Source organism: Hemicordylus capensis, chromosome 2, assembly GCF_027244095.1.
Source record: "Hemicordylus capensis ecotype Gifberg chromosome 2, rHemCap1.1.pri, whole genome shotgun sequence".
Classification (NCBI taxonomy): Eukaryota; Metazoa; Chordata; class Lepidosauria; order Squamata; family Cordylidae; genus Hemicordylus; species Hemicordylus capensis.
Genome location: NC_069658.1, coordinates 48,817,443 through 48,844,370, shown reverse-complemented (window position 1 = coordinate 48,844,370; position 26,928 = coordinate 48,817,443). Strand labels below are relative to the sequence as shown.

At 44.4% G+C, this 26,928-nt stretch overlaps 1 protein-coding gene across 5 annotated transcripts in view; it reads right to left on the bottom strand.

The window, feature by feature from the left end:
* The window catches only part of ANKRD31 (ankyrin repeat domain 31), a 122,904-nt gene that overhangs the window by 83,045 nt on the left and 12,931 nt on the right, over nucleotides 1-26,928 (bottom strand). For 3 of the 5 annotated variants that reach the window (XM_053298663.1, XM_053298660.1, XM_053298661.1), the window contains exons 4-6: nucleotides 17,851-17,897; nucleotides 9,829-9,923; nucleotides 8,102-8,148 (exon numbers count right to left, since the gene is read on the bottom strand). In XM_053298663.1, the coding sequence (XP_053154638.1) occupies nucleotides 8,102-8,148; nucleotides 9,829-9,923; nucleotides 17,851-17,897 (189 nt within the window). Of the gene's footprint in view, nucleotides 1-8,101; nucleotides 8,149-9,828; nucleotides 9,924-11,252; nucleotides 11,343-17,850; nucleotides 17,898-26,928 lie in introns of all 5 variants that reach the window. The other 2 variants (XM_053298664.1, XM_053298662.1) reach the window with 2 other exon arrangements.

Sequence of the window (26,928 nt, the reverse complement as noted above, 5' to 3'; positions counted from 1 at the left end):
ATAACTTCACAACATGGGTGATTAGCAAGCTCTCCTGGTAAGGAGGTGGGTAGAGGATGTGAGACTACAAAGCATTTTAAAGTACAGCCCACCCAAAACCAGCCTCAGTCAAAGAGTGGATGTCCAGGGCGTAATGCTTAACAAAGAGTAATTTGGAAGACCAGGTAGCAGCTTTACATATTTCAGAAAGGCAATGCCAGACAAATGAGCAGCAGCAGTAGCCATAGACCAGGTGGAATGGGCTTTGATAGTGTCCAGTTTGTCATATCAGCCTTGTTTGTCATAGCAGGTGCCAAGAACCCCTGCTAACTTGGCAAAAAAGCACCTTTTAACATGGTGATTCTCTTTATTTAGCAGGAGGAGTGTAACTGGCCCTATCCACCCCCAGCACAGTACCTCCAGTGACTGTTGCTGGTGTCTATCTTATATTTCTTTTTAGATTGTGAGCCCTTTGGGGACAGGGATCCATCTTATTTATTTATTATTTCTCTGTGTAAACTGCCCTGAGCCATTTTTGGAAGGGCGGAATAGCAATTAAATTATTATTATTATTATTATTATTATTATTATTATTATTATTATTATTGATGATGATGATGATGAATTGGACCAGCCATTCAGAAAGTCTTTGATGAGAGGTGGATTGGCCCTTGTGAGAACCTTCGAAGGTAACTAAGAACCTATTGGACTTTCTAAAGCCCTTAGTCTTGTTCAAAGAGAAGAGGAGAGCTCTCCGCATGTCTAGGGAATGGAGAGAGTGCTCCAGGTTAGAGACAGGATTCATGATAAATATTGGAAGGATGATGAAAATGTTGAACTGCAAGAACACTTTTGGTCAGAAAGCAGGATCATTGCACATAACAACTTTGTTGGGGGGGAAACATAGTAAACAGAACCTCAGTTCTGAGGGCAGTGAGTTCACTAACCCTCCTAGCAGTGGTGATAACAATTCAGAAAGCCAGTTTGCCAGGGTGACCAGTTTGATGGGAGCCACCTAATGGCACAGCGGGGAAGCAACTTGCCTAGGGAGCAAGAGGCTGCCGGTTCAAATCCCTGCTGGTATGTTTCCCAGACTATGGGAAATAACTATATCAGACAACAGCGATATAGAAAGATGCTGAAAGGCATCGTCTCATACTGCATTCTACCAAAGACAACCACAGGGCTCTGTGGATGCCAGGAGTCGACACCGACTTGATGGCACACTTTACCTTTACCTAGTTTGATGGGAGCCAAGCATAATGATTCAAAGGGTGCTTCAGTAAGGGTAGAAAGAACCAAGGAGAGAATCCAGGGCTCAACTGGTTTTCTAACTGGGAGGATAAAGGTTGTTAAGGCCATTTAAAAATCTTTTGCAGTTGAGTTGGGAAAACAAGGACTTAGAGTTTCTTCCCAAATGTACTGTAGACAGGGCTGACATAAGAATCTTGACAGATGAGTCAAAGAGGCAAGTATGTTTCAGGAAGGTCAAGTACAGGAGGAGTTGGAGCACAGAGGCAGAAGTGGGTTCAAAGCCCTTAGACATAGTTTATATGAAGTTATGTAAACTTTTCCATTTACAGGAATAGTTGCATCTGGTTGAGACTTTTTGTTCATGGAGCAAGATCTGGTTCAGCCTCCATGGAGTCATGTTTAACGTTTGGAGGCTATGATGGAGCACCTGGCCCCCATTCTGCAAGTGTAGAATTATGCTAGCTTTGTGATAGAAGTGATGCATAAAGTACTTGGCTAACTCGCAAGTTTATAAAGATCCAGAAATAAGAAACAATATATTAATTTGTAACAGTGAAATACTTGGCTGAATCACAAGCTTATAATGATCTACTGTAGAGATAAGAAACAATATACTAATTTGTAATAGCTCATTTCTGTAACCCTATGAGCCATGTGACCTTGATAAATTAAGAAACTTAGGTAGTGCTTACAAACAGTATGTATGGAGGAATGCATGAGTGAGCAACATCAAGTGTGCCCCAGCCCCACTCTCTCTCGAACACGAACAGTGTTGGGAAAGATGCCAAAGGCCTGAAGAATCGGTGAAAACCGGGGAGAACTGCCAAAGACATTATAAAGGAGAAAGAACTGGGAATAGAACAAAAAGATAAGATGAGTACATCTTGTGATCACGGAAATGGAAGTGGGCTGGTGTGTGTGTGTGTGTGTGTGTGTGTGTGTGTGTGTGTGTGTGTGTGTGTGTGTGAGAGAGAGAGAGAGAGAGAGAGAGAGAGAGAGAGAGAGAGAGAATTAGGAGCTAGCTTGCTGTTTAACTGACTATAATAAACATGAATCATTGATTGACTAAAACCAGCTGGTGTCTGTGTCCATTTTCCTGGGGCTACCTTGTTGTTGGGCCGTGCAGTGCTAGAGGACTTAGAGTAAATAAAGGGTCCCACACAAGAGGAGGTCAGGATGCTGGTGGAGGCAGCAATGGAGGCCCGAGCCAGCTGTAGGAGGGGGAACCAAGGCTGTATCAGCCACCATGGCATGAATATTATGCATCTGGTCCTGTGTTGTAGGATTTTGCTCAGAACATGAGACAGAAGAGGGAAGGGCGGGAAGAGGTAGCATGGTCCAATGAATTTAAAAGACATCCCCCAGAGACCCTTCATCTACTGCCACTCTTGATCGGAAGAGGGGGCACTTTTTGTTGTGTTAGGAAGAGGTTCACTTTGGCAGTCTCCCAGCATAGAAAAAGGTTGTAAAGGGCATCATGATTGACTTCCCACCCATGTTGACAGGACAGGTTTGTTTCTTTGCTGAGATTGTCTGCCAATGTGTTGTTGATACCCTTTATGTGAAGAGCCAATGGAGGGAAGTGATGGTGAATGGACCAGTCCCAAAGTTGAATGAACAAGTTGCAGTGGGATTTTGAAACCATCCCACCTTGGCAATTGATGTATGCGACTGCAGTCATGTTGTCTAGTAGGATTTGGACCATTTTGCCCTTCAGAATTGGTAGAAAGGACTTCAAGGTCAAGAGAACAGACAAAAGGTTTATATGAAGGAGGGATTGTTGGTGGTTCCAAAGACCCTTATGCATGAAGCCCTGCAAAATGAGCACCCTACCCTTTCAAGGAAACATCCATGGTAAGAGTTAGAGTGGGAATAGGAGGATGGAATGGGATGCCCATCATGAGGCTTTGTGGTAGAGTCCACTAGAGCAGGGAGTTCAATATGGGTGGAGGCAGTAGCAGTTGCAGTTGCTGACTGTCCACATTTGGTCAGAAATGGGAAAGGAACCACAAATGAAGATGTTACATGTGGAGTCTGGCATAATGAACAGTTGCAGTGCAAGGCACCATCAGGTCCAAGAGGTGTTCAATGGACTGTACCTCTTGGGTGGATCTGGACCTGAAGGAGTCCATATGCACAACTGAGAGCCAACTCTCTTCTGGTAAAAATGTGCGTTTCACGTTTGTGTCCAGTATGGTGCCTATGTAAGTCAGAGATTTCTGGGGAACGAGGACGGATTTCTTTAAATTCACTTGAATGCCTCTAAGAGTGAGAGTACTGTCTGGATGTGATTGGCGAGCAATACTTTGTCTGGAGAGGTAAGCAACCAATCATTTAGGTATGGGAAGATTGAGATTTCTTCTGTCCTGAGATAGGCAACGATGGCACTCACGTATTTGGTGAAGACACGTACGTAATGTCTACCAAAGTAGAAAGTAGCTCTTTGAATTTTGTTTGGGTCATTTCAGGAGTGTCCTTTAGGTCATTTTTGAACTCCTCCCAGACTGAATAATGGAACTTGATCATGCAGGCCATATAATTAGCTATCTTCATCAAGAGCAGGGATTCTCAACCTTGGGTCCCCAGATGTTACTGGACTTCAACTCCCATAATCCCCAGCCCCAATGGCCTTTGATTGAGGATTATGGGAGTTGAAGTCCATCAACATCTGGGGACCCAAGGTTGAGAACCCCTGATCAAGAAGGATGAAGAAGAGTAAATTTTCTGGCTGACAGAGTTAGGTTTTCTGCTCTCTTTGTTGGTGGGAGTAGAGTGTTTCCAACTGGACTTGGAACACAATCCGCAACTAGTGAGTTTGGTGGTGGTACTTGCAGTCATCTTCCTGGACTCTGTAGAAATTTTTGAGCCTTCTGATGGTAGATGTGGCACTAAACAGTGCATCCCATGTGAATTTTGCTGAGTTGATCAGTATCGGCAACATGGGAAGAGCCACCGGTTGTGAGGTTGTAGTTGAGGCAATGAAGTCAATGACAAGGCCCTTGACAACTGGCACTGGAGATTTTAGTTGTAGGCCAAGAACCTTAGCCATCTCAACTATCTGAATCCAGTACGACTTAGTTTCCTCAGTCAGAAGAGTTGGAAGGATTATTTGGCATGTTGTCGGGGGAGGATTTGGATGGGTTTTCTGTGTGTGTTGATTCAATGTCAGAGTCAAACGAGGAAGTGTAGTCATCTTTGGAGAACTGCTTCTCTGGAATAGCAAATGTCGTCATAGTGCTTAAGAAGGAAGCAGTTTGTTTAGTAGGAGAAGCCAGAGGAATTGGTTCAGTAGGCTGCAGAGGTTATGGCATGGGAGGCGGGGGTCTAGTGGGCGCTTGAAAGAAGAATCCATGAGAGAGCAGGAGACAATGGAACTTGAGAAAGGTTAATAGATTTGAGTTTCTTAAGCTTCCAAAGACAGAATCCTTCATAATGGTATGGCAGAGATGGGGAAATCATGAATAGAGGGCTTCCTCCTGATATGGCTTGGGTCCAGGGCCACATGGGAGCTCCAACAGTCCAGCCACTATTCAGTAAGGCAGGCAGGGAGTGAAAAATTGAGCCTTTCCTTCCAGGGTTGGACAGGAAAGTTAGATGGAGAGCAATGAGGGGCTGCTCATGTCAGAGATGCAGAGAGTTCTTAGGAATCTCCAATGCACCTGAGCCAAAGTCATCATCAATATCCAGACTATGGAGGGGAAATCCTTTGACGGTAAAGCCAGAATGCGTCAGCATCGGAGAGGCCAGGACCGAGTTGATGTCATGGAAGAGAGGAAAGTATTTCAATATCGATGTTGATGGAAAGTGTGAACCAAAGACAGGTGTTGAAGACATAGCTGAAGGAGCAAGCACGTGAGTGGGAGGCACACTCCCAGTTGAGATCAGTAGTGGGGTTGACGTTGAAGCCTGAGCTGCAGCAGACACGCATAATGGTGCAGGCATAGAGATCAATGTTGAAATTGGTGTCAGTGTCGATGTCTGTGTCAAGGCTGGGGCTGTTCAGCCACTTCAATCACCTCTGGCGAGGAGGAAGATGAATGCAAGCAGACAGTTTGAACAACCGGTGAGGACTGTGTTAGAAAAGTGCCCGATGTCAATGCAGGCAATGAGGTTGTGTCAAAGGAGATGGGTGGCTCGACTCTGGAGTCGAGGTCGATGGTTATGATGGCATTGCCGGCAATGCCAATGAGCTAAGCCTAAGTGAGGCCTCCAAAGTCAACACTGTCAAGATTGCAGTTGAAATTGAAGAAAAATTCTGGTGTTTTGACTGAGAGGAAGACGCCTCTTCCTGATGTTTGTGCTTCTTATGATGCCTATGGCTTTCTTTAGAGACATTCTGTGGCTTCTTGAAAGTAGTTGCAGAAGTGGACGGGGAAACTCTCCAAGTTGAGCCCAACTTTGATAGCACCAATGTTGAAGGTGATGGTGATAGCGGAGAGAATGGCATTGGAGCCAAGGGTCACAGAGCCTGTTCATATAGGGCTCCCCACAAACATAGTTATCTGCTTTTCCGAATTTCTATGGAAAAGGCAAATTTTACAAGCATGGGTATTGTGGTCTTTGCCAGGGCACAGCAAGCTGAGGCTCTGCTTGTAGGAAGAGGGGAGGGTTCCACAGAAAGAGGAACACCACTTAAATGTCTTTTTTAAGCCCATTAGCAACAAAACCAAAATGTGAGGCAAAAGAGTGGTCAGAAACAGTCCAAAATCAGAGAAAACTAGTAAAGCAAACTGTAATTTTGCCAGCGTGGTGTAGTGGCTAGAGTGCCGGACTAGGGCCGGGGAGACCTGAGTTCAAATCCCCATTCAGCCATGAAACTAGCTGGGTGACTCTGGGCCAGTCACTCTCTCTCAGCCTAACCTACTTCACAGGGTTGTTGTTGTGAGGAGAAACATAAGTATGTAGTACACCGCTCTCGGCTCCTTGGAGGAAGAGCGGGATAGAAAATGTAAAAATAATTAAAAAATAAAATAAAAATAATAATTTTTTTTTGCCTTTCAGGAACTAACATGAGGAGAGAAAAACGTTTGCGACTGTGGTCAAGAAGGAACTGAGCTAGGAAGTGCTCTCCTGCCAAAAATACTGTGCATGCTCCGCACATGAAGGGTGGAGCTTCAGAGAGCTATGAAGAGCTTAAAATACTTCTGCAGGGACTACTGCACAGCACAAAGCCCACATTGTGAAGGATACGAGATCACCATTAAGTTGAGCAGTATATAAGAGCAATACATATTTCAATGCACACATTCCTTCTTCATTTCCTTTTGCCTATCAAAATCATGACTAGCATTTTATTACAAAGGTAAAGGAAGAGCAGCAATATATCTCCATACTTTATTGCTTTATGCTCTAACATTTCTAGAAACAGGGAGACATTTGTTTTTTTAAAGATTTTGACCTGCATATTGGAATGTTAATATATCACTGCATAGAGATATCCATCACCACCTAGAGATGTACATATCAGGTGGTATAAAAATATGATTGATTGATAAATAAATAAGTATATAAGTATATAAATCTAAATCGATATCTATATATGAATGTGTTGTGAGAATAATAAATAAAAACACATAAAAATAACTCGTTTGGATTTAAAACCACAACTGGTCCTTTATACAACTATTTTACAAAATAAGTCAAAATGGATCCCATGTACAAATCAACACATAAAATAGCTTTTATTATTATTATTATTATTATTATTATTATTATTATTATTATTACAGCACATATGTTTTCTTTGTTAAGAAAAAGAGAAAGAGCAAAGGAGCAGAACGTATTGTCCCCGTGGGATCAGCCATCAGAATTCTGTTTGAAAACTGCTTCCTTTGGGATTTTAAATGTCAGCAGTCAAGTTCCTGTAAACGTTCTAGTGGATCCCTTTTCTCTAATATATCTAAGGATTCACATTTAGCTTGAGTCATGCTACCAAAGCAACAGCAAGAGTCATGTACTGGGTTGCAACAATTCACTGGGGCTAGTCACATGACCACGCAGGCAGGCAGTTGAGTGGGTGGGGGGCAAGGCAGGGTCCAACTTACCTTCCCCAGACAATCAATGGTCTACTCTTCAGCATGCAATCCACGCAACCACAAGACCTGCACTACCGGGAACAGCACGGATCAAAAGAGGCCAGGATTCGTTTTCCCGGCCTCCAGATATCCCACAAAGCACTGTGTGACAAGAGTGGTGCCTTGGGGTATTCTGTAAGACAGGCACTCTAGGCGCATATTTATGTATGCAGCACAAGAAGCCCGAGCACACACACTATCCTGCCCTAGCCTGGGTTAAGCTGAGCATGAGAACAGCCTTCTTATCTCTTGCTGTCCTGGTATTATACAGTACTCCTTTGCTGCTGGAAGTACATAGGGCCATGACTACATTATGGCAACATTACACTGGTATAAGCAGCCACCCAAGATAGCAGGACTATGGGATCAGACTCTAAAAGCTGCTACAGAAAATTCCTAAATTCATTTTCAATGGCCACATGGCAAGTCTGACCTGTTACAAATTAACACAGCAAGCAGCCTTCATGATAACCTCCGTGCTTCATGATAACCTCTGCTTCATGATGTGCTTCATGATAACCTCTGTCCTATTAGGTACTGTATCATTATATACCTCCTAAGGCATGCTAGCTGATTTGCATAAAAACAGCAAGATGACTCTCCTACTCAGGGGCTTGTAGTGCCATCTTTGCTAAGATCACAGATATTTACTCTTTACCCTTTAAAAGTATTCTAAAAATATGAAGGAAATAAGTTCTTACCTTTCCAGGGAAAAAGTATCCAATAACATATAATTAAAATGAAATATGATGTCTACATGATTATAAAGAGAAAAAAAACATTAGAAGACCTACATTTTTCTCTGATAATACCTGAAATCCATTCACTTTGGAATTTAAATCTAGAATGACAGAAAATAAGAGAATGTTTCACTTTACTTCTACTGCATTTATTTATGTATTCGTTCATTCATTCGTGTTTATTTCTATTTTCCATTCCCATTAAAACTTGAGATGGTCTTTGATGCACGCTGGGTAACACAGAATTTAGCCATCTTGGAGGGGGATCCTAGAACTGGAGAAAGGTGACCTTGTACCATCTAATGAAGGAATTTTGTCTATGGTGAAAACAAAAGCCTTAAGCCCTTTAGGTAATACTGTCCAATCTGGCTTCTGTTAACTCTGCCTAATAGACAATCTAAAATTAATATCCTGCTTTGCTCATAATACTCTATCACATTTTTCTTTACTTTTGTTCTCTGCTTTTCAAGAGATCCCTATACAGTGATTAGTGCTAGAGATGAATTGGAATAACTAATGGTTTTTATATGATCAGCTATTGCTCCTTCACCCCAGCATACCTTGCTGCTACCTGAGATCTTTTCCCATCAGGCATGGAGTAATTAAATTAAGTCTGCAAAACACTTCCTCCATTCCATCATAAAACTGCAGATTTAAAACTGCAAACTTTCCCATCATGTTGACCAGCATCCTTTTCTTCTACTGCCTGAATAATATCCAGTCTGAATAAAGTCCAAACACATAGACTGGCCCTGAGTCCCCGCCCCACCCACTGAATTAGCAACTGGGAGCAAAGTGGTGATATACTGGAATTGCAGCGCCTGTGAAGGGAGTGCTTAACCCTTTCCCGCTACACTACAGTCCCATCAAATATCACCCCTTCACTTCCCACACACACAAGGATGTGGCCATTAATCCCTCCTAGGAAAAATAGCAGATTTGAGGGCAGTGCAGGAAAGGGTTAAATACCCTTTCCTGCATGCCACAGTGCCAATCCTGATCATCCTCCCCCACCCCCCACTTCTATTTAAGTAGAAAACAAAAATTAAAATGCAGGACCAAACTATGCATCTAATATAATGTGTTGACCCTAAGATTTTTGGTGAAGTAACTTTGTGAAGTAACTATTGGCACAGTGGCTCACATTCTGTGCAGTGTAACATGGGTGATTCAGCACTGCTTGCACTGCGGTGTGTCTCTAAAACACTGTCTGAGTTGCTGCAGAATAGCCTTGTTCCACTGCGACTTAAAATTGTGCAAAAATAGTTGCGCGATGGGCACATTAATGGGCATAATTTTAAGTCACAGTGGCTATTCCACAACCCCATGGGTGGTGTTTTAGACACACACAGCGCCACAGGCAGCGCTGAACTGCCTGTGTTACGCTGCACAAAATATGAGGCTGTGACGGATAGTGTGCTTATATAGGAGCCTGCAGCTTTGGTACTTTAGTGCAAATCCAGAATTATGAGAAGCAGTACTAGAGAGAGAGAAAAGATACATTATAGTGGATTTAGGCATCCTTCTGCTCTGTGGATCGCATCACCAGCACAGTCTTACAAAGAAAACCAGGCTAACAGGCATCAGGTTAAAAACATGGTACAGGAAACATGATCATGGAAAGTCAACAACAATCTCATTTCCCATGGATTAAAAGCCACATTGCTCTATACTGTATTTTATATAGATCTGTGTTAATATACATGTTTTACTTTTTAACATTTCAACCACATTTATAATAACTATACTTCAGCAAGTTACTTTCCATTATATGAACATACAAATGAAATGGCTGTGATCTCCAGGTACAGTAGCAGGTGGTGGACAATTAGGCTCACAAATATTTGTAGCAATGACTGGATAGTTTATTCCAACTCTAGAAGAAAAAGAGTAAAACAATTAAAAGAAGTAATTAAAACATTTTCAGATTCAAGCACTTTTGTGTTTTTGTGTGATTTGGGGACTGATCTTAATCTCTCTCTGACTCCCACCATGAAAAACATCCAGAGAAAGGGAGGCTTTAATTCTGATAGGAAGAGGGTTCCAAAATCCAAGCGCAACCCTAGAAAAGGCCATCAACTGAGCGCCGGTGGCAACTGCAACCAGACATCCCCAGATGATCTTAATAGGTGGCGGGGTTCATGAAGAAGACATTCTCTTAAATGCCTTGGACCCAAGCCACTTAGGGCTTTATAGGTAATAACCAGCACTTTATTTTTCACCCGAAAACTTATTGGCAGCCAGTGTAGTTCTTTTTAAATGAGTGTAATGTGATCTCTTTGGGTAACTCCGGAAACCAACCTGGCAGTTGCATTCTATAACAAACGCAGTTTCCAGACTATGTCCAAAGGCAGCCCAGCATAGAGTGCATTACAGTAGTCAAGTCTGGAGGTTACCAGCATATGCACCACTGTTTTAAGGTTGTTTATCTCCAGAAATGGATGAAGCTGGCATATCAGCTGGCCTTATGACCACTGCCTCAACCTGAGAGATCAGGGAGATGTTTGGATCCAGAAATACTCCCAGCCTACATACATGCTTTTTCTGGGGGAGTGTAACCGTATCCATAACAGGCAGATCTAAGCCACTTCCAGGAGCATAGCAAGGTTGGAGTGGGCCCAGAGACAAGATTTTAAAATGGGCCCCCACCTCACTGAAGCTCAGCTCATGAAGTAAAGAAATCTTAAATGAGATAAATTGTGGATGATGCAAGTCATTTAATGGTACTAGAGAAAGACATGCTGTTCTGGTAGCTCCAGGTCTTAACACTCACATCAGTTTCGGAGGATGAATACAACTGAAGGAAGCCTGGGTGAGTGCGCGGCTGGGGGAGTCATTCATGTGACTTGCCTCTGGGCCCCCTCCCCAAGGGGGGCCCCCTTGCCCTATTATAGTTACGCCCCTGGCCACTTCCTAAGTTCCAACCTCCACAATGAGTACCTCCATCTTGCTTGGATTCAGCATCAGTTTGTTTTCCCCCATCCAGCCCATTACAACCTCCAGGCAGGCATTTAGGGACATTAGGCCATTTCCTGATTAAGGTGATATGGAGAAAAAAATCTGGGTTTCATCAGCATATTGATATGCTGATATCAATCCCCCAAATACCTCGAAGATCTCTCCCAGTGGTTTCATGTAGATGTTAAGAAGCATAGCTCTCATTTTTAAGAGCAACGATATCCCAACTACACCATCTGGAACCTACCTGAGAGGTAGGAGCAGAACCACTACAAAGCAGTGCCTCCCAATCCTTTCAGGCGGTCCAAGAGGATATCATGATCGATGATATTGAAAGCTGCCAAGAGATCCAAAGGGATCAACAGAGTCAACTCCGTCGATCCTTAATTGGAGATCATCCAGCAGGCCAACCAAGACCAACTCAACCCCACATCCCGCCCAAAAGCCAGTTTGAAATGGATCAAGATAATGTGCTTCTTCCAAGACTGCCTGGAGCTGAGACGTCGCCACCCTCTCAATCACCTTGCCCAACCATGGGAGTTTGGAGACAGGTCTATAATTGCCTAATTTTGAGGGATGCAATGCAGGTTTCTTCAACAGTGGTCTAATAATTGCCTCCTTGAGACAAGGAGGCATCCTGCCCTCCCTTGAAGAAGAATTAATGATCTTAACAAGATCCTTTCCAATAACATCACTGCTAGATCATATAAGCCATGTCAGGCAAAGATCAAGAAAAGAGGTCCCAAGCAGCTTGTCCACATCCGGGAGTCATAAACTGAAATTGATCCAGTTTAACCATACAAGAGGAGCTGCTGGACACCTCCATAATATATTTTGCAGTAACTGTAGAGTCTAGTTCAGCTCAAATACAAGATATTTTTTCTGCAAAAACATTAAAAATGTCACAGCTGGTAACTGATGGATCCAAATTCTCATTCAAGTGAGGAGGGGCATGTACTAGCCCTCTCACAAGCCTAGACAACTCTACTGGACACAAGCTTGCAAAAGCAATGAGGGCAGAAAATAACTGCTTCTTTGCCACGAACACTGCCAGAGTATATATCTTCAAATGTGCTCTGTGTTGCAATCAGTTGGATTCGAGCTGAGTCTTTCTCCACTTAGGCTCTAACCTTGCTGCTACAGCCCCCATAGTTCTTCTGTTTACCAAGAGGTTAGTCTAGAAGTGGGCCGGAGAGGGCGCTTGGAGGCAATCCTATCTACAGCCTTAGAAAGTTCATTATTCCAAGTCTGAACCAGGGCATTGACCGAATCGCTGGCAGAACCAACCTTGAAGCCTTTCATGGCTGCTTGGAATACTATTGGATCCAATTAGTCTTTGGGGGTGGACCATCCTAATAGGTCCTCCACCCCTGCGGAGGAGGGTTGTGGCTGTGAATCCAACCTGGTGGTCCAATATGGTGATCTGTCCATGACAATGGGGAAATCACAGGAGTCCCTACCCATGAAACACCATCTTGATCAGAGCAAAAAAACAAATCAAGAGTGTAGGGAGCCTAGGGAGCCCTTAGTCTTGTAAAACTGTCTTTCCACAAGATCAGCAATAATGTTACTACAATGAAGCTGAAAACAAGGAAGCAATAGTGCAGGTCCCTGACATGTTACTGCCTGAAGCAGAGCACCAAAGACTGCATAAAGTGGAGATTTAAAAATCACAACCCTAATTCCTTCCTTGGTTCCATTTTCTCCCCCTTTCTTCCTTTTCTATTAGGAAGAGAAAACAAAAATCAGCCTGGTGGCATTCACTTCCCTCTCCTCTACAGGCCATCAATGGGGAGGGCTGGGGAACAGCTGTGCTGCCCTTAAGAACTGACCCACAATTTGCTGTCAAAGTGGCCTGCTTCTTCACCCTGCTTTATGGTAGGGCTGGCACTAGACATCATGTGGAAATGAAGAGGGGAAAACAGAAAGGAAAAAAAGGACCATTTTCACACATAAGCAGCACCTTAGTCTCTCTTGTGACATTTGTGCCAGATCACGTCACAATGAAAGCTTCTCATCTTAAAAAACCTGAAAGATCTCCTTCTCACAGAGTTTGAGGGTTTTAGAATTATTGATCCATTGATCACACCTCTGTCCCGATACATGTCTGTCTGGAAGCCAAATGCCATATGGCTAGCCACATCAATGGCAAGTTTTAACTAGGTCAAAATTAGCTAACCAAATGGGTTCTCACTCTAGCACACCTAGCCCTTTCTCACAATCACATGAGAGGGCTTAAGTTAGGCGGCAGGGAAGACAGCAGAAGCTCACCTTCCCCGCAGAAGACCTGGGTGGGAGGTCTGGCTACGCGGATCACACACCCAGACAGTCTGCAGCTGCCACAAGCAGCGCAGAGGTCAGGACACATCGTCCCAGCCCCCAGAAATCCCGCAATGCACCACACAAGATCTCCCCATCAGTGCTTTAGAGCCAGCTGCAGAGCCAGCTGCAGAGGTTCTTTGAACCAATGGGTTCAAAGAACCCGGGGGGCCCAGCTCCTGAGGGCCCCCCAGCTCCACCCCTCCCTATTTTCTTCATTATCTCCTTCACTCCAAGGGGCCACTGAAGAGAGGGGTGAACACAGTCCCCCTCTCCCCTAGCTACGCCCCTGCCCAGCTAGAAGCAGCCAGCACTGACACACAGTCAGGTGAACAGGGTTAAGGAAGCACTCACTCCCTTAACCTCATTAAGACTTCTTAGCTAGGTTTGCTGCCGAGGCACTTCAGGGAGCCAGTCGGCTCCCAAGGGCAGCCAGGCCTGGGCTTAGCTGCCCTAGCCCGGTCTTGGCTGCTCATGAGAACAGCCTCATATTATGGCTTTAGAAGAAACAACTGTTTTATGTGTCTTAAAGAAAAAACAATGCTAAGCAAATCTATTCTTCTTGTTGTTGTTGCTGTTGTTGATAACCTAACATAGGACATTTCCCAGTCAGAGTCTTGAATCATAGGCTGCTAACTGATAGGTGGAGATCTTCTATAATTTTTCCTAAATTTCTGAGGAACAGGAGAGTGGAGTGATTTTACTTCTGATAAAAAGTGTGTGACAAAGTAGTTAGCAAGACAGATATTGTAAAAGACACAAAGGGCAAATATTTTGAGCAAGACTCAAGGCCAAACTGGAGATACTTGAATAGACAGAAATCAAGAAGACAACACAATAAGATATCAATCAGGACCCATACACACAAATTCTGAAAATGCAGAGTTTCTATTTCTGAATAGCCTATCATGATAATGATATCTAGAAATTAATCTGTGGGATTCAGTCCTAGAGAATAAACCAAATAAGGAATTCTGGCTTCAACCACCTCTGAAAAGGATTATAATTCTTCATGCCCATTAAGATAAATTATAAATAAGAATTCAATGAGGCCTATCACTGGAACAAAGAATGGCTGACATCTTGACTTACAAAGCATACATGCAGCAAAGGAAGCTCACATATATTTGCTGTGTTCCACAGTAAGGCAGGTTGGGTAGTCATGGGGGACATGATTTTTTTCAGTCCCCCATTCTCTCTGAAGTGCTCTGTCACCCCTTCCCTCAAATGTCCCTGAGGGTCATGCAGCCCTTAAGGACATATTTCTGGTGGCTCACAGAGCACTTAAGCAAAAATTGCCCCCTCCTGTAAAATCATCCACACTGACTCTGGAACGCAGTAAATGCACATGTGATTTCTTTGTTGCACATGGATTTCATAAGCCAGGATGTTGGTCAGTGTGTAGTATAGACAAATAGCTCACAGAACTATGAATGCATTTTGAGTCCGCTTTCCCCTCTGTGTCTGTGTGTGTGTGTGCGCGCACGCACGCACGCACCTGTTTCTGTAGCATACCAGTGATCAGATGCTGGTATGCTATCTTTCTCCTCCCATGGGTAGCCAGCCAGGTTGTTACTGCTTTTGCTGATTCCTCTCCTTCCTGTTGGAGAATGAAGCATCTTGCATTCTGAGATGGGAGGAGGCTGCATTGTTTGCATCTCTCAACCAACTGAGAGCACTTTCCCCCCCAGGAAAAGAAGGCAACAGTATAACGGGCAGGCAAACTGAGTGGAGAAGGAAACTGCCCCACACTTGGATGCCTAAGATGGAGCACAAACTTTTCCTACCTCAGGCAACTGGCTGTAGAACACTTTGTCAACAAAAGGCGGGAAGGAGGTGGTGGTTCTGATTGGACCACCCAGCCAGTTGGGAGGAAGGAGGAAGATGACAGATCACTATTCAATTTGCTGATATACTACGGTCACATGTACAAATAAATGACAGATGTATTTTGAACTCCCCTGACACTCAATGGAATGTTGCATCCAGCTGATAGTACAGGTGGACATCAGCTCTAGTAGCTATGAATCCAGTACCCTCTAAGGTTATGAAATACACTTCGTACACCTGGTTTGATCAGGAATGTTTGGAAGCTAAGAAAAAACTTACCCAGTGCCTTAAATTGTATGATACAGGTACTTCTAATGTAGCACCATCAACTATAACAACTCTTAAGAATTAATATAAGACTCTGGTAAGAAACAAGAAATTACAGGCTAAAAGAGCTGAATGGGATGAACTTATTGCTGCCTCCAAACTTAAAAACCAAACTCATTTTTGGCGTCTAATTACAGGTTCTATGGATAGGGTTCCCTCTTCACCTATATCAGTAACACCAGATGAAATATGGGAATGTCATTTTTCCAATTTATATAAAAAAGATGGACCCTATAATAGTAGATTATAATCCTAGTCAATTGCCAAATTGGGATCCTGTTACTGTTTCAGAAATCAAAGCACTAGTTAAAAACTGCAAGAAGGGAAAGGCCCCGGTACTTGATTGTATTATAACTGAATTTGTTAGTAATAACCTTATTGATGGGCTCCCCTCCTTGTTTCTCTTTTTACTTACATAGAAGCTTCGGCTAAAATCTCGGAGGACTGGGGTATTTCAATAATAGTACCACTTTACAAGAAAGGATTAAGGGAGGATCCAAATAATTACCGACCGATTAGTCTCCTTAGCGTTGTCAGCAAGTCAGCCAGGCATCTTTTGAGGAAATTTCAGGATTGGCTGGATGATCAGGGTATTCTAATGGCTAAGCAAGCGGGGTTTCAAGAAGGTTTCTCTATAACTCATCAAGTATTTACCTTGCAATTTTTGGCTGAAAAATATTCCTCTAGAACTAATCGTCCTTGTTTACTGCTTTTATAGACTTCAAGGCAGCGTTTGATTCCATATCTAGGGACAAACTCTGGCTGAAGTTAAAGGAATCATCTATAGACCGCAGTTTACTTTTATTAATTTACAGTTTCCATCGTAATACCCGTCTCAGAGTAGAATGTTCTAGAAAAGGGCACCTCTTGACTGAGATTCCTACCTATAAAGGAGTTTGGCAAGGATGCATCCTTGCCCTAGTTTTGTTTAACTTTTACATAAACTCAATAGCCTCAATAGCTTAGCATTTTAATGATCTGGATTTGCACACACACACACCAACTTGCCAGCAGACATGTTTCATTATTGCTCTATGCAGATAATATTGCCCTTTTATCTCAACCAGGATAGATCTCAGTCATGCTTTGACCTCCCTAGGTAACTATACTGAGGAGGAGGCTTTACAGATCAATTATTCTAAGACCAAGATAATGGTGTTTTCAAAGCACCCCAAAATCTTTAAATGGACAATAAACGGACATAGTATTGAACAGGTTAAGGTTTTTAAGTATTTGGGGGTGGTATTCCACCAAACTGGAACATGTAAAGCCCATCTTGATTATATTTCCCAAGGTGCTCAACAGATGGCAAATGTGACGAAGTCCTTCTATTACTCCAGGAGTGCCTTTTTTGTACCAGCGGCTATAAAATTATTAAGGCCAAGATATATCCCCAAATTCTTTATGGGGCACAGATCGGTCCTCTGGAAAACTTCTCTCAGCTTGAAACAGTACAAACTAAATTCCTGAGGGCTATTTTTCAAGTACCCAGGGGTACAGCAAATGCCGTCCTTTGTAGGGAAGCAGGGGTCACCACTCTGAAAGCAAAAGTATAATTTTGCATAATTATATTTTGGTTAAGCTTGGTCTTCTTTCCAACTGGTCTTGCCCCTTTAGTGTTATCAGGCAGTTTCATTTCCAAATGTAAATCAGCTCTGAAATTAAAATTGCATCACTTGGGCACATCTCAAGAAGCTCTTATCGGGCGAGGATTAGAGCAGGTGCTTTGCTTTGTGAAGCAACGGCTCCGAGATATAGATTTTCAGGAGGAGTCTGCATGGCTGCCCAAGGGAATATACTTAGGTTCTCAAACTTTTAACTATAAACTGGCTGAATATTTAGACCAGATCTTGGTACCAAAATTTAGGAGATTTTTGACCCTTGAGCGATCAAACGTTCTCCCTTTGGCAGTACTTGATGGTAAATTCAAACAACTTCCTTATGATCAGCGCTGTTGCCCCTGTGGTTCAGGGGATATAGAGTATATCACCCATGTTATTCTTTATTACCAATTTTATAAGGACGCTTGCGCCAAATTTATTGCTCCTATTTTAGCCATTTATCCTGGTCAATTAGACCAATATTATTTGGAAATTATGCTGACCAATTTCAAACCTATAATTTCAGATAATGTGGCAAAGTTCTGTTTTGTGGCGGCGAAGCTCCATAAAGACTGTATTAGTAATTTGAACAGTTGTGATTTTGTAAACTTTGAAATTTCTTGAATTTTCTTATTAATGTTATTAATTGTTATTAATTGTTAATCTGGTCTGTGACCGCAATAAACTTACTACTAGTAGTCGTACAGATGGAAATGCAGACACTGAAATGACAGACTCAAGTATTTATCAGAATTACATTATACTTACGGGAGCAGAGACTGAGATTCTTGCTTGTTATCAGTCTCTTGATATGGCTGAAAGTAAAAAGAAGGTTTTCCATCAGCTTGGTGAAAAAAATGAGACAGTCAGCATCACTGCAGGCCAAACGTTTCAGCATCTTTTCAAATTTTTAAGCATCACTGCATACCAAAGTTGTTTTACTAACAAATGCTGGCCAACATCCAGACCTAGATTCTATTCAGAATATGTTGTAACCTAATGGGTTACAACATATTCAGATCCAGACCCAGACCTAGATTCAGACCTAGATTCTATTCAGAATATGTTGTAACCTAATGGGTACCTTCAGACGTACACTATAACTACAGTTAACCCTGACTGGAATTAAAATTCCCAACTCTAGTTAGTGCCACAGACGCACAGCGATCCACCATTAGCCTAACTGGAGTTGAGGGAGAGGGGAGCCTGTCTCTGCTGCTTGGCCTCTGAGCCCAATCCCAGTCAGCTCCATGGCCAGACTGCAGGCAAAATGTCACCACTGCGAGCTCACTACCTGACCTGCCCACTTAACCACCAGGGAATCCAAGGGGGTCCCGATGCTCTAGTGGAGCCCCCCGACTATCTTTGTGAAAAATAGGGAGGGGACCCAACTTCCCTCTCCCCAAATCCCTCTGTAGCCTTGAACGTACCCAAAGGACATCCCCACACTTCACGTGCCATAGCCTGGCAGTGCACACAGCCATGGGGTGGGCCATTGGGACAGTTCATTAACTCAAGTTTTTAAAATCCCAGGTCCGGTCCGTCTGTGTACCATATACAAATAAGCAGGTGCAGGGAATCACAGGAAAGGACACTTTCTAATTGCTTTTGTTTTTGCTAGGTAGAATAAAAGGGCCCTCCAGACATACAAAGAATGCAGGGCCTTTTCCAGAGGCGTGCTCAGGGAGTTGAAGAAGGTGGGTAGCATGATGTCCTGGTTTATGTGAAAATCTGTCACCACTTTTGGAAGAAAAGTAATGTCAGGATGTAGCAGCACCTTATCTTAGTAGAAGTGAATATAAGGCACATCCATCCTCAGGGCCGTAAGTTCACACCCAGCGGGCAGTGGTAATATTTATTTATTATTAATTTATTAATGTATTTGATTTGTATACCGCCCCTCCAAAATGGCTCAGGTTGGTTTACAATTAAAACACACCACTAAAACAGTAAAGAGCTAAAACAAATTAAAAAACAATATAACAATTAACAATTTAAAAATATTTTAAAACAACAATTAAACAATTACAATGATTAAAAACCCCGAAATCGGGTTTTGAATTTTAAAATAAACCAGAAATTAAATTAATAGTCACCAAGAAGGCCATTTTCAGGGAAGTCAGATTTAGACTAGCAGTTTTCATGGGTTCAAAAGGCACCTCTGTTAGCACTGACAGAACTAGAAAAATACTCCATTGTACCAGCAGCTGTCTTACTACAGGATACTGGTTGGTGAGACCCTTCAGAAAGCTTTTCCAGCTGTGGTGGGAGAAAACTGTCTTCCTATCCCTTCCCATCCCATCCCATCCCATCCCGAGTGTCTCGCTGACATCACTGCTAAGTGGACTTTTATGGAGATATTTGGAAACTGCGAAGTCTTCAATGAGGTTAGATATAAGAGGATGTGCTGGACAGTAGCCTCAAGTGGCCGGAAGCCCTTCTTGACAGAGCAGCAAGTGAATCTTTTCAATTTGCTAGCATACTTCTTTCTAGTGGAAGGCTTTCTCTGATTTAGCAATATTTCATTCAGAAGCCGATCCTCCATGCTGTTAGCTGTAGAGTGGGCACCTCTGGGTGCAGAACCTGTCCGTTTTCTTGAGACAGAAGGTCCTGTTGCCGGGCAAGCCTCCTGTACATGTGTCCTGATAGCCTGAGTAGATGCGGAAACCATGGTTGCCGAGGCCACCATGGAGTGATCAGGATACATCCTACCTGGAATGTCAGATATGTGCCACCACCCTCCCCACCAGAGGTAATGGGGGGTACATGTACATCAGATGTTATGACCAGTCCATCTGGAATGTGTCTCCTAATGACTGTGGGTTGTGGCTGGCCCTTGAGCAGTACTGTTTGCATCTGGCATTGTGCGCAGTCGCTAATAGGTCTATTTTGGGGAAGCCCCAGAGTCTAAATATAGGCAGCAGGTAAGTGTCGTTCAATTCCCACTCGTGCCATTCTTCCATGGTAAATGAGTGACTCAGAACATCTGTGAGGACATTCTCTGTCCCTTTGATGTGAATGGCTAATGGGATGGTGCTGTTCTTGATGCACTAGTACCAAATCTGTATGCTCAAAGCACACAGAGATCTGGACACTGTCCCCCTTGCCTGTTCAGGTAGGCAACTGCAGTGGTGTTGTCCAACTGCAGCTGTACTACTCCCCCTCTGAGGATCAGCCTTCATGGCCTGAAAAACTGCCTATTGTTCCAGGAAGTTTATATGGAGTTGCCCCTGTCGCCAGGTCCATTGGCCCTGAATCACTCTGCCATTGCAATGGCCGCCCCAGCCCTTGAGTGAGGTGTCTGTAGTCACCCAAACAGATGGGGTTTGCAGTTTAAAAGGGACTCCTTTCAAAAGGTTGTCCATTCGAGTCCACCAACTCAAGAACCAAAGGATCTGTGGAGGAATGGTCAGCCTCATTTGGGGGCTGTCTAAGTTCAGGCAGAAGGTGGATATGAACCCTAATTGCAGCTCCCTCATCTTTAGACTATAATGCACTGCGGTTTTGCAGGAGGCCATAAGGCCTAGCAGGCATTGTACTTGCCTTGTTCACTGGATTGGATTGGCTTGAAATTGACACACTAGTTCCATAATGGTTTGGTATCTCTCTCGGTAAGAATGCCCCTTTTCTCTGGGTATCCAGTACAGCCCCTATGTAGGATATGGTAGTTACTGGGTTTAGATGAGATTCTTTTCCAGTTGACCTGTATTCCGAGGTCTCAGAGAAGGCTCAACAAGTATTGTATCTGAGAAAGTAACTCTTCTTTGTCTCCTGACGTCAAGAGTCAATCATCCAGGTACGGATATATCTTCAAACCTTTTGTTCGTAGATGCGCCATCACTACAGCCATGCACTTGGTGAATACACACGGGGCACTGCAGAGGCCAAATGGTATAACTTGATATTGGTAGATTGAAGTCCCCACTGTGAACCTCAGTAACCTTTGATACAATAGCCTAATCCCTATGTGGAAATAGGCATCTCTTAAGTCTAACTTTGAAAGCCATCGCTCCTGGTGTAGAAGTGGCAGGATGTCCTGCAACGTTGTCATCCAATACTTCTTCAGATGGAGGTATTTGTTTAGATGTCTCAGGTCCATTATCGGTTGAATCCCCCCATCCTTTTGGGCGATTTGAAAGTAGCGGAAATAAAACCCTCCCCACCTCTGAGCCCATCACACCCGGACTATTGCATTTTTGTGTAAAAGCTCTTGGACTTCTCGCTGAAGGGCAGGAGTTGCACTGGTGAAGCGCAGGCCTCTGAAAGGTGGGCAAGCCTTGAATTCTATCGTGTAGCCTGATGTGATAATCTTCAACACTCATCGGTCTGATGTTGTACCATGCTTGGGCATGGCTTGCCAATCTGATGGTGTTGTTGACTAATGGGGCCTGATAGATGATGTTGTTGCTGACCACCACATGTCGCTCCTAGGTGTTCTGGAAGGGTGATAAAAGCAGGTTGTCCTTTGATAATAGAGAGTGTGACGGGCTGTCAGTGTTCTCAAAGACATTGTTTTTGGGCCCCTCCCTGTTTGTTACATTGGCCTTGATTGTTTTTATTTTTCTGCGGGTAATGCCGCTTAGTGAAAGGTTGGTATGTTCTCCTATAATCTCTGCGGTCTTGTGGCCTATAATTTGAATGTGGGCAGTTGTAAGGCTTTGATTTTGGTGCATAGGCAGTCGATGTAGCAGATGAGGTGAATGTTTTTGCCATAAATTTTGATTTCTTCAGTTTCTCCATAGTGGCATCCTTCTGTTCAGAGAACATGCCTTTTCCATAAAATGGCAATCCCTCTGTCTTCTCCTTCATGTCTACTTGTAAAGCTGCAGACCGCAACCAGGCATGGCGTCTCAGGGTGATTGACGCACTCATGGCCCTGGATTCTGATTCCGCTAGGTGTTTTGCAGTATTAAGCTGTTGACATGTTAAGTCACCTGCCTTTTGCAGTGTCTTTTTAAAGCAAGCTTAAAATTCTTCTGGAGAAAGTATATCCAGCTCTTGTTCTAAGCTTTCCCACAGGCAGTAATTGTATTTAGCCATACATGCTGAATAATTGGCTATTTTGATGAAAAGGCGTGCAGTTGAATATAGCTTTCTTCCTAATACATCTAATTTTCTTCCTTCTTTATCTGCAGGGGTCGTGTGGCGTGAGGAAGTTGTGCAGTCTATAACCAGAGAGTTGGGTACAGGATGTTTGATTAGGTAAGTATTGTCCTGATCCTGTTCCCTATACAAACCCTCTAACCTTTTGGAGGTCGGAGTGGAGGTATGGTGGACCTCCCAGGCGAATTGTGCGGTCTTTGAAATAACTGGCAAAAGTGGCAAGGCCACTGGTTAGGCTGTTAAAGATCTGGCCATGAAGTTGTAAAGTGGGTCGTCAATTGTGGCAAGCTGCAACTTCAGGTTCAGACCTAATGCTGCAGCCATTTCTTTAAGCTGAGAGTGGTACGCCTTTAATTCTTCCATGGGGTACATATGTGAAGGAGTGGCTACATCTGGTGAAGGATCCGGGTCTGTTGTTTCAGTGTCGCACTCAAAGTCTGAAGATCCATGGTGACTTTCTTCCAATGGTACCAGGGGAGAATGTGGTAGAGAAACTCTATCCGGCAAAGGCAATGGCCTGGGTAAAGAGGACTCATCCGTTTGGACTGCAAGTGACATCACTTGCTTCTCTTTAGTTTGTGTGTGTTTTGAACACACAAGGTGCTGCATCTGTGTTGCTGTTGCTACTGTCTTTACTATCTGGGCCGGCAATATGTGGGGTGCATCCCCTCCCACCAAAGTACGGATTGGTGCGGTGTAGGGGCTAACCTGAGGAATGTCGACATCCAATCCCCTTGGTCGCCAGGTTCTGTCTTCTGCATAGTTATAGGCCAATCCCGGGGAGGTTTGGCCTGTCAATGCTGATTGTTTTGGTGGCAATATGGTATGAGTGAATCCGCAAGTGTGCCTCAGGGACACAGTTGATAACTGTGCTGCAGATAAGGCCTGTGGTGTTTGACAAACAGAATGTCCAGAAGCCAGACCTGAGGGTAAAGTCGAAGGTTCCCCATCTTCTGAATGGGGGAAACACCGAAATGTAGATGGAGTAGTTGTATTAGAGCCCAGCATAGTCAAAAGAGACTGAGCAGTGCCAAGGTCTAAAGCTGCTCCCTCAATCCCACAGGGTCATCCTCCTCGATCTCAAAAGTCAGCGGAGCTCGGAACCAAGGCGTTACCAAAGTCAAAATGACTGGAATATTTAGGCTTGAAGCCAGTTCTGCTGGGGGCACCCATACCCCAACATTAGACCCAGAGGTACCAACCCAGAGTATATGGAATTCAGGCCTGTGTCTGATTCCATTTTATTAAGAGATCAATTAATGCCTGAACTCAAGAAGAACTGACACCCAGGTCTCATGACTGCCTCGGCTAACTGCTCTGGGAAGGAAGAGGCAATCCAGCATTGTATTGTGAAATGGGTACTCAAAGAAACACAAGGGCTAGGCCTCAGCTATCAATATGCTAAAATGTAACTCACTATCAGATAATGTCTGTGGAAGAGGCCAGAGGCTGAGCTCTCCTTTCCTGTTGCAAGAAGTCTATGTTAATCCTTGTCAGTGATGGTTCTGCTATGCCCAAAGGGGATACTCAGTTGCTGTCTATAGAAATTCCACTCTAGGTAAATGCACACAAAGAAAACACCTATAGATGTTACTTCTTATTTTACTAACATCTTTTAAAAATCTTGCCTAACAAGCATACTTGCTCAGGAGCCATCACAGAATTTGCTGCTAAACTGCAGGGCAACAAGCAGGAACTCTGTCCATGGACAGGAACTGTCTGTGACTTCTGCTGCGCAGTGAGAAGTCAAGACTTCCCCAGGCATGGTGCTCTCACTCTCTGCCTCTCTCTGAGCAAACTGCCTGCTTGACCAGCCTGCTTGACCATCAAAAGCTTAACCATCGCTTCCAAGCTGCTGTTCCCAGCTACAGCATCTCTCCTTCAGCTGAATTCTCACCGCTCTCAAAGTTTCTGACCCTGGTAATATGCTGCTCCACAAGCATTGGATCCCTCTTCCCTCCTCCCTACTAATCACTGCCATCCCTCTCCTAAGCCCTCCCTCCTTCCTTCTTTCTCTGCTTCCCTCTAAATGTTTTATTAGAATTTGTTAGATAGCTGTAATTACTGATTGCACACACATATGTTAGTTAGGCACATTACACTACACTTTGAATCGGAAACATGTTTTAAATTGGGATTATTTTATCCTGATGAGCAACTTTCTATAACAAAGCCCATTGAACTTTCTGAGTGTGTCTCTCTCTGTCTCTGTTTGCACACCCAGATCCTACATGGTCACCATCTCCAAGAAACAATTCAGTTTGTGTATGCCGTGACTTTCCCTCTGAGCATATACAGAGTGCAAAACCAGGTGTAGTTCACAACAGCTCCTTAGCTCTCAGTGTCGAGGGCGATATTATTGGAGTCGCTGCTGGTGACAAAGTCCATGCTCTCGAGGTCAATCCCTTCAGTATTGATGGGCTCTGTGGTCTCAGAGTCGAAGGTCTCGACATCGTGGACTGTCCCTTTGATGCTGATTCTCTTGCCAATGGTGAGGATCCCCTCGTCAATGTTGAGGGAAGAGTGCATTCAGCCACCCTCGATGTTGATGGATGTTCCCTTTATGTTGTAGTCGGTAGCGGGATATCACGCGTTGCCGGCACCAAGCTTGGCATCGACATCGTTGGCAGTCTGGATACCAATACGAACATAACATCCTGCGCCAACATCAGCAAAGGGGTCGATATCAATGTTGCTGTCTTATGTTTCTTCTTGGCATGCCCTGAAGCACCCGCCATCTTGTCTCCCCGCCTTTTCGAGGCCCTTAGGGTTTTGAAAGTCGGTGTTGAGGGTTTAGACTGGGATGAAGCCTCAGCCCTCGAGCCATCCTTCCCAGAAGGAGGAGCCGTCCCTTCCTTAGATGGACCAGGGGAAGTCAGCAACTCATCATAGATCGTGGCTTTCAGTAGGCATGTGCACGGACTGGTTTGGAGGCCATTCTAAAGGCCTCCAGACCGGTCCGGACACGGGTGGTTTTGGTTCAGGTGGGAGGTTCTAAGAAAGTACGGGGGGGGGCTTTACTTACCCCCCAAAGAACGTCACCGTATTCTTTTGAGTAAGCGGGCGGCATACCTCCCTGCCGCCCGCTTCATTCCCCCTCTGGCGCAGCTCTTCTCCTTTAAATTCTCAATCAGGCGGCAGGGTATCTTCCAGTCCCTGCCGCCCGGCTCTTCATCAATGTCTTCGATCGGCTGGCGGCCACCCCCTGTGCACCCCCAAGACCCCTGCCGCCCCTTCCCTTCCCATTTCAAGGGGTCGGCAGGAGAACTCCCCTGCCGACCCCGTCCCCTTCCCCGGCTGCGCTGCAAATGGCTTCTAGGAAGCCTTTTGTGCGCCTGCGCAAAAGGCTTCCTAGAAGCCATTTGCAGCGCAGCCGGGGAAGCGAGTGGATGGCAGGGAGTTCTCCCGCTGCCCGCTCGCTAAAGTTAACGCTCTCTAAAGTTAACTTTAGCGAGCGGGCGGCGGGAGAACTCCCTGCCGTCCGCTCGCTTCCCCAGCTGCGCTGTAAAATGGCTTCTAGGAAGCCTTTTGCGCAGGCGCACAAAAGGCTTCCTAGAAGCCATTTGCAGCGCAGCCGGGGAAGGGGACGGGGTCGGCAGGGGAGTTCTCCTGCCGACCCCTTGAAATGGGAAGGGAAGGGGCAGCAGGGGTCTTGGGTGGACACAGGGGGCGGCCGCCAGCCGATTGAAGACATTGATGAAGAGCCGGGCGGCAGGGACTGGAAGATACCCTGCCGCCCAATTGAGAATTTAAAGGAGAAGAGCCGCGCCAGAGGGGGAATGAAGCGGGCGGCAGGGAGGTATGCCGCCCGCTTACTCAAAAGAATACGGTGACGTTCTTTGGGGGGTAAGTAAAGCCCCCCCCCCGTACTTTCTTAGAAACTCCCACCCCAGTGCCGGACCGCAGCTCCGCGGTTCCGTGCACACCTCTAGCTCTCAGCCGGAGTTCACAATTGCGATGGGTCTGCTTTGAAAAAGACTGGCAAATTTTACACAACAAAGTGTTATGGGTCTCGCCCAAACACATAAGGCATAAGTCATGGCCATCTTGGGAGGGCAACTTTGCCTTGCATTTGGAACATCGTTTAAACATTTTTTCCTCAATTCATTTAGCGTTATCCATGTCCTTTCCGAAAACTTAACAAATCACTCATCCAATCTTTTCAGCCAAAATAGTCCACTACTCACAAATGCAGTCCAGTAATACAGTCCGAAGTCAGTTTGTCCAAAAGTATCCGTTCAATCTTTCGCCACAACCAGTCTGTTAAAGCTTAAATCGTAGTCAAGAAAGTCATTCCGAAGGTCAGATATATAGAAAATAAGCAGTCCCTTTCAGTAAAACTCACTACTAGTGCAAGGAACCAAAACAACAAGCCACAGAAACCGAGTAACCGATCTCTATGGCAGTCGCAAAGAAACAAAAGTGCTGGCGCTTCCTCCTGCCTTAAATAGCTACATGGTCACGTGGGGCGGGGCACAAGCACCGAGAGGAGCTATGGTACTCCACACTGAGAGACTTCTGCGCAGGCGTAGTACCCATTCTAATGGATTCAACAGATCACACCACAGATGAATAAATTTTTATCCAAATCTCAGGTCTGTATCACTAAGAATCTATTTTTAACTTTCAACATCTCAATGCCACATTTATGTTTAGCCACCATCTTGGATTTTTAACTACCAACTTGGAATTCTGGGGTGACTAAAATTACTTTCTAAAGCCACAAACATCTGACAACATGGT